Source organism: Micromys minutus (assembly GCF_963924665.1).
Source record: "Micromys minutus genome assembly, chromosome: 1".
Lineage (NCBI taxonomy): Eukaryota > Metazoa > Chordata > Mammalia > Rodentia > Muridae > Micromys > Micromys minutus.
Genome location: NC_137969.1, coordinates 28,349,537 through 28,357,938, shown reverse-complemented (window position 1 = coordinate 28,357,938; position 8,402 = coordinate 28,349,537). Strand labels below are relative to the sequence as shown.

The 8,402-nt window shown below is 45.1% G+C and overlaps 1 protein-coding gene across 1 annotated transcript; it reads left to right on the top strand.

The window, feature by feature from the left end:
• The first annotated feature begins 6,831 nt into the window (after window positions 1-6,831).
• LOC308438284 (sodium/potassium-transporting ATPase subunit beta-1-interacting protein 1-like) lies at window positions 6,832-7,485 on the top strand. The gene has a single exon (XM_080939639.1). It carries the CDS (start codon window positions 6,957-6,959, stop codon window positions 7,290-7,292), a length of 336 nt encoding a protein of 111 aa, XP_080795765.1. The 5' UTR covers window positions 6,832-6,956; the 3' UTR covers window positions 7,293-7,485.
• The last annotated feature ends 917 nt before the right edge of the window (window positions 7,486-8,402 follow it).

Sequence of the window (8,402 nt, the reverse complement as noted above, 5' to 3'; positions counted from 1 at the left end):
TTCACCTTGCTATGTGATTAAAACTGGCCTTGAACTCCTGACCCTTCAGTGTTTGTCTCTAAGTACTTGGATTGTGTGCATGTGTCTGTGCTTGAATCAGCTTTTTACCCTGATGTGTGTGGTGTTTACTTATGTAGAAATCTGAGAACCTAAACAGGAGGCTGTTGTGTTTTGGAAATTATATCTAATGTTTGGAGGTAAGAAACAATTCCTGAATTTCTGGTTGGGGTGTGACTAGACGAAAGTGGGTTAACTTTATGGGACAGAAGAAGCTGAAGGTAAACAGATGGGTGTGGGAGTGGGGGATGTTGAGAGAAAAAGAAAAAGAAAAGGTCTTTGTCCTTTTAAGTCTTCATTGCCTCAGGCACTCGGAGCCAGCCCCCTGAAACCAGAGCTGTGTAGACCTTGGCTGCCACCTGGTGGTCAGATGTTAATGCAGAAAGTCACAATGTCACCTCTTGGGTCCCAGTCCTAATATCTGACTGATTCTGCTGTTGAGGGTGTGGGCATTCTTTCTAAACAGGATCTTCAGAAAAGCAAATACAACTACTTCTGAGGCTGAGGCAGGGGGACTGCTTGTTCAAGACCAGACTAGATATTAGAGTAAGACACATCTCTTTTAAAATTTTAAAATAAAGTTACTGGGCTAGAAAGATGGTTCAGTTGTTAAGAGCACTGACTGCTCTTCCACAGGTCCTGAGTTCAAGTCCCAACCACTACATGGTAATGGGATCCGATGCCCTCTTCTAGTGTGTCTGAAGACAGTAACAATGCACTCATGAACATAAAAGAATAAATATATCTTAAAAAAATAATAAAATAAAAGTTACTAAATTAACATTTCATTTTTAGATTAATATGAATGAAAATCTTTTAGTATAAGTTTGTCCCTGATGTTTAACTGATGCTTTTGGTCAAACTGAAAGGTAACTGAACATCCTGTATTTTGTTTGAAAATCCTATTTCTAGTTTATTCTCGGGATTCCTAAGGGGAAAATATACTTTAAACTGTGCAGGGCAGAAGAATTAATAATAAAAATGCTTTGGGCTCTGAAGTACCCTAGGAACCACACATGAAGAATGGGAGGAGTTTGAGGAGCAGGATGTAAGGTGACAGTCCGGAAGGCACTCAACAAGGACTTAACTAGTTGCCCCAGATGTGGGGACTAATACTGATACGTTTTGTAATATGGCGGGGGGGGGGCGGGGGAAGGGAGTAGAGGCAGAGAAAGAAAAATAACTGAGAAGGATAGAAAGAAGGAGGAGAGAGAAAGAAGAAAAGAGGCCAGCCAGGAACATGTGGAGAGAGAGAGAGAGAGAGAGAGAGAGAGAGAGAGAGAGAGAGAGAGAGAGATGCCAAACAGTTCTTTGATTGCAAACTAGGCTTGTGTCTGGCTGTTGCTAGGTAACTATTGGGCAGAGCCTAGAGGAAATGCTAACACCCACCATGATGATAAACCTCTGAAACTGTAAACAAGCACCAATTAGATGCTTTCTCTTGTAAGAGTTGCCTCCGCTGGTCATGGTGTTTATTCACAGCAATAGAACACCGACTTAAACAGAAAATTAATACTAGGGAGCAAGGTAGTGCTGTGACAGGCCTGACTGTGCTGCAGGTTAGCAGAATGTGGACTTTGAATTAGGAAAGCAGTTGAATGCTTTAAGTGGGGCAAGACCCTGTCCTGCTAAGCTTCCAACTTGTGGAAAGGAATTAAAGAAAAGTTTAAGCAGAGAAGGCAAACATTAACAAGAGAAAGCTGATACAAATGTTATTGAACAAGGTGGTCTGGTTCCAGCCCCAGTAAGTAGCAGGGGCTGCTTGGCAGCTTTGACCACATGGTTTCTGGATAAACATCTACAGGTCATCACCAGGCAAGAAAGTAACACGATTGATGGTAGTGGGTTTCTCAAACTGGACTTGAGGGTGGTCCAGGAGTAGGACCCAGCACTGAGTCACATGAGTGTTAGCCAGCATTCTGGTGTTCCTTAGATGGGAGCTCACATGATATCCTGGCCCCAAGTTAACTTGTCTGCTTTGTTCATTAGAATAGCAGTAGCCACCACAAGTTTTAGACAGGTGGGCCATTCTCTAGCTACAGGGTCCAATCACTGAGACAAATATGCTACAGGATATTTTCATGGTCCCAAAGTTTGGAGTAAAAGCCCCTTTGAGATTCTTTTTGTTTCTGGGACAAACAGATGAGAAGTGTTGGGATGCCTGGAAGTGGTGGGGCTGAAGCAGAGTCAGGCCTGTTGTTAAAGCCTCAGGTACTTTTTGTTCAGTCTCAGTTCAGATTAGGCGCTCAGCACCCCCTGCCCCCACCTTTGTGGCAGTATATAGAGACCTTGCTGTTTCCACAAACCAGGTCCAGAGGCGACAATATCTAGCTGTACCTAAAATTCTCAAATTTGTCTCCTAGTCTTTAGGGTTGAGATCTAAAGAGTGGCAACAATCCTGCTCTGAGACAGGCTCCTTTTGCCTCCTCTCAGCTGGTAGCCAAGATAAGTAGTCTCTGATGTATAAGATTGGACTTTCTTAGCCAACGCTCTGAAGCCCAAGGTCTGTAACTCCCTCAGAGGCCCACTTATAATCTATTTTAGTTGTAGAGGCTAGAAAGAGGTCATCTACATATTATAAGAATATAGTCCCAGGAGACCTCTAATGGAAGGGCAGGGGGTCAAGACTTAGTGCCTCATCAAACAGGATTGGAAAGCTTTTAAATACTTGGGCAACTTGATCCTAGTAAGTTGCCTGCTATAACCTCCCTCTGGATGTGTACACTCAAAAACAAAGATGGGTTATATTGCAGAATTTTAGCAGAACTGTTGTCTCTGGCAAAAATGTGATGGAACTTAAGTCTTGAAGTAGCTTTTTGTCAGGGATTGTTATCTGAGATTTTTATGGAGCTGTTCCTTTGAAGGATTCTCAGAACCTTTTTATGTCTTGATCTGGAGACAGACCTGGCAAACCAGGAAGTCTCCCATGGTTGAGAGCTGCTTAGGTGATCTTTCAAGTTAGCCCCTAGGTCAGATAAGAAATTTTGATATTCAGAAACTGGTTGCTAAAGATGTCTTTTGTGTAACAATAAAAAGAGCTTCAAGGAGGCTGCCCAGGGTTCTGTCCTTCAGAGGCTGATTGCCCTGATGCTGAGAGGCCTAAATTCATCCTGTAGTGGCTCCCTATCCAATCAATTTCCAATCAATCATCTATGTAACCTACCAACACGGACAGGGTTGACTTATCTCTGCCAATGGGAAGCTGAAGAATGCCTCTTTCAGGTTCAAGACATTGAACACCTGTCTCTCTGGACAAATAAAACTCACGGGAGTGTTTGGGTTTGGGACACTCTTATTTACTTACTTCAGATCTTAGACAGCTCTATAACCAGAGGTCCCAGATGTTTTTTCACAGGCAGGAAAAGTGTATTCCAGTGTACCAGTATCTGGCAGGGTACCAGACAAGATGCCTATCTCTCTGAGCCTGTCAATATGAACTGCAATCCTCTTTTTAGCTTCTGGGGTCATTGAGTATTGTTTAATCTAATCAGGAGTAGCTGAACAATTATAGGAACTTGGTGCTGGGCCAGTCCCAGAAAGTTGATTCCTGCCTATACCCCCCAGGAATCTTTATTGTAAATCTGAAAGACAGTCCAACTGTATCTTTTGATTGGGTGCAGGACTTTCAGCTAGAAGATATTCTTCTGACAGAGGGCAAGACACCAAAATTTTTCTGGATGTCTATAAATCTAACTGCATCTCACCATCAGAAAAGATGACACAGCTTTCAGCTTACACAAAAGGTCTCATTTCAATAATGGGTAAGGGCCATCATGCATGTCCAAGAATGAGTGCGTCTCCTTTCCTAGTTCTATGGAATAGGTTAATGGTCTAGGAGTAGTAGGCCATTTTTCCTGTTGCTCCTTAGACAATCATTTCATCAGTCATTTTTTCTAGGGCTTCTTAAGGACTGAATATATTGGCCCCAATGTCTAATAAGAAGTTAATTTCTTCATTCCCAATGTTAAGTTTTGCCCTAGGCTCCTGAAGCCCTGTCAGTTTTCTAACCATGGTACTTGTGGATCCCTTTTTCTGAGTAGGACACTCATTTTCCCAATGTCCTTTCTCCCTGCAGTAGGCACAATGCTCTTTCTCTAATGGTGGCCTGCTTGTCTCCTGGCCTCCTTGCCACCTGCAGTGCTGGATTGGTTTATTATCCGGGTTTTCTCACAGGGCCACTACTATGACTTTTGTGTGTCTCTTATCCTGGCTCTCAATAGGTCTTCTGTTGTCAAACACCTTTCAGCCACCACCCACCACCAACTGGGACCTATTCATACAATCAATACTTCTAAAGTTTGTAAATTCTTTCTAATATCTGGGGCCAATTGAGTGGCGAAGGCAATGTTGAGTACCACCTGTTCTCTGTTGTTTCTGAGTCTATGGGTATATGGGTCTATGGGTATATAAGTACAGGAAGCTTCTGGAAGTCATTCTAAGAACCAGCATAATGGATGTTCTGAGGATCCCTGTATGACCTCACTTGGCTTTGATAAGTTTGTGGGCTTCCATGCTGCTGCTTAGAGACCATGAAGGAAATCCTGAGGTAGGTATAGAGCACTTCCTTTCTTTGACTGGTGTTAGGATCTCAGTGAGGTTATGGATGGAAACATGCCCTCAGTGCTATAAGCATTACCAGCCACCAATTCCCTATCAGGACCCAGGACAGCTTTCTTAGCTTCCAACTGTATTAAGGCTGATGTAAGCAGTAGGTCAGTGCTGTTGACTGGCAATCATTCCAGGTGGGCTGGTGGGTATAGGAAACACTCTCTAGGAGAGAGACATGTGCCTGCAATTTCCCAAAGAAAGGGGGTTTCTGGGATTTCCTGTTGTACGTATACCATAAATAGGCATGGGGGCTTCTCACTTAGATCTTTCAGCTCAAAAGGAGCAAGTCTAGGGGCTTTCCAGAGCAGTTCCAGAAGGTCAGCAACTGCTGGGGTCTGGGTCAAGTTTGGGGAGTCCAGGGAATCAGGAATTGAGATATCTGTTGAATTCTGATAGGAGACATAATTGGAACCCCTGCAGGTGTGCAGGAGACACATAAACTTAGGGGCGAGGTAGGGGTATATTTTAGGAAAGAAAAAGAGAAAAGGATCTCCGGGACTGAGGCCTGAAATGGGGGTCATCTTCATCCAGGAACATTGGGTGGAGATAATTATTCTTCCTCTGTGTCGCTAAATAGAATTTTTGTTGCTTTTTCCCCTTTGGGCTTTGCTACCAGAATCTTGATACCAGCGTTAAAAGAAGTCCTGAGCCATGAAGGAGTGTGTTGAAGGAGACTAGCCAAACATTTATGTAGAGAACTAATCAGGGTGGCCAGGATTTCCTGTGACCCTCATTCATACTGCTTGGGCTACTTTATGTACCTGCACATAGCTAGCTATTCAACCACAAAAGAGGGCCACTATAACTTACAGAAGGTACAGAGACATTCTTTTAAAAGCATACTACTTAGAGTCTGGGGTCATCTCTGATTGCACACTCCTTAGAAGGAAGTTGTCTACACCACCGAGGTCTGAGGCTGCTGACTATGCTGAGACCTGGACATTGGTCAAACTGGAGAGTCGTGAAAGGATCTCAGTAGGACCTTCAAATGTTTAGGTGTAGAATCTTAAAGTCAGAGTTCAGAATTTATGTTAAGCTACCAGTGACTGCCTGGAGAGAAACACTTCTCACAGTACAGCCTCAGATACATTTTACAGGGAGCTTTTAAAGACAATACATAAATAAATAAATAAATAAATAAATAAATAAATAAATAAATAAAACAAAAATAAGAAAACAAAACAAACAAAAAGCCCAAAACAAAACCACACACAGAAAGGGAAAAAAACCACATCCTTGCTGGCAGCTGCAAAGTGGAGTAAAGCAATCCAGCAGTTTAACAGAAGCCAAAATAATGCAGTTAGCTAGGGCATTCTGACCCTGAGCTTCTAATACAGGGTTGGGTATTGTACTAGCCCATTTTGTGTCAACTTAATACAAGCTGAAGTTATCATAGAGAAAGGAGCCTCAGTTGAGGAAATGCCTCCATGAGATCCAGCTGTAAGGCATTTTTCTCAACTAGTGATCAAGGTGAGAGGACCCAGCCCATTGTGGGTAGTGCCATCCCTGGGCTGGTAGCCCTGAGTTCTATAAGAAACAAGCTAAGCAAACCATGGGAAGCAAGCCAGTAAGTAACATCTCTCCATGGCCTCTGCATCAGCTTCTGCTTCCTGACCTGCTTGAGTTCCAATCCTAACTTCCTTTGATAAACAGCGATGTGGAAGTGTAAACTGAATAAATCCTTTCCTCCCCAACTTGCTTCTTGGTCATGATGTTTTGTGCAGGAATAGAAACCCTGACTAAGACAAATTAGTACCAGCATAGTGGGGTGTTCCTGTGGCAACCTGACCATGTTTTGGGGAGGACTGTGGAAGGACTTTGGAACCTTGAACTAGAAGAGCCATTGGGATGTTAAGAGCTCTGTGGGATGTTCTGTAGGAGCTTGGAAGATAATGTTAAGAACAGTGCAAACGATGGAGGCCTGGCTTGTGAAATTTCAGAGGGAAGATTAAAGACTCTTATCAGGGCCACTGTTGTTTTGATTATGAAGATTCTGTGGCTTTAGATAGCTGGGGCTGAAGAATCAGCTGTGATTAACAAGATACCAGAACTACTAAAGCAAAACCTTTGCATTACTGGGACTATTGATGCTGGTCAGCTAGAGCTAAGAAATGAGTGGTGATTAAGAAAAGACCAGCATTGTCATCCTGGGCATCTTTGGTACCGTGCAGTATCGGTCCCGGTATCTCATCTTGTACGCAGCCTGGCTGGTACTCTGGGTTGGCTGGAATGCCTTCATCATCTGCTTCTACCTGGAAGTTGGACAGCTGTCCCAGGACCGGGACTTCATCATGACCTTCAACACATCCCTGCATCGCTCGTGGTGGATGGAGAACGGCCCAGGCTGCCTGGTGACTCCTGTTCTGAACTCCCGCTTGACCCTGGAGGACCACCATGTCATCTCGGTCACTGGCTGCCTGCTTGATTATCCTTACATAGAAGCCCTCAGTAGTGCCCTGCAGATCTTCCTAGCTCTGTTCGGCTTCGTGTTTGCCTGTTATGTGAGCAAAGTGTTCCTGGAAGAGGAGGACAGCTTTGACTTCATCGGTGGCTTTGACTCCTATGGATACCAGGCGCCTCAGAAGACATCGCATTTACAGCTGCAGCCTCTGTACACGTCCGGGTAGCTTTTGTCTCGCACCCACCACGTACCCTGGACCACTGGAGCCCGAAGCAGCGCTGTCCGGAGGCTCGGATCAGGGTGGGCAGGAGCGCCCCCTGGCAGCGGTTAGGCTAACTACAGCTTGTGCAGCCTCCTGGATCTGCAGCCCCTGGAATAAATGCGGACTCAGACTTGAACTTGGACCTGACCCTAGCTCTAGCCGGACTTCAGGGTTGGGGCAGGACGGGACGGGGGAGGGGGAGGGGGAATTGCTGGGTTTGTATTTTTTTTAATCTCAGCTTTGTTATGTGCCGGGGTCTTCCTCTTTCTTCAGCTCTACTCCTTATCTAGTATCTTGCCCTCAGTCCAAACAGCAAGACAGACGGATTCACCCCATCCCCCCTCTCATTCGCCTGCCCTGGGGAAAGATACTGTGAACTAGAAGCAGGAGTCCTGGGTTCCAGCTACAGCACCATCACTGACATTCTGTGTGACATCGGGCAGAGTCTTTGCTCTCTCCGGGGCTTAGTTTCCCCCACTGCAAATAAGTAAAATAATCTCTTAGCAGATGTTGCTTCCAGCCCTCTCGTTTGACGTTAAGTTCCCCGGGCTACGCGGCAGATATGGAAACTAAGGCCCAGAGATGTGTGGTGACTTGCTTGAAGCCACACAGTAAGGTTTTAACAGAGGCAGGCTTTGAATCCTGTATACTCTAGTTGGAGACTCTCCAGTTCAGTATCTGGCCTCTGGGCTGGGTTTACAAGCCCCGCTTCTAGCTTGGGCATTCCCACACACTCGCATATCACCACCCCTACACGCCAGCTCCACTCTTAAAGCAATAGACCAGTTCGTTCTCTTGGGAACCAGACAAACAGAGCCTAAAGCCTTGAGTTCAGCCTGACCCACAGGAAGCCTTTGTAGACTCAGCCCACTCATTTTCAGCAAACTTCTAAACCTCATCCTCCAAGAAAGCAGGACCAGTTCTTCTCTGTCAGGTCCCTAAGCCTGAGTCCCTATCCCATGATCCCCCACCACGCAATCCCAGTAACCCTCGATTCTTCCACACACCCATTGTGGTCTCCGAGGGGAAGAAGATGGCGGTCAGAAGCAAGCCTGGGGATACAAAGGGGCAGAA

What these genes read in the sequence shown, in the direction of transcription:
- LOC308438284 (XM_080939639.1), top strand. Translation starts at nt 6,957, where the DNA reads ATGACCTTCAACACATCCCTGCATCGCTCGTGGTGGATGGAGAACGGC.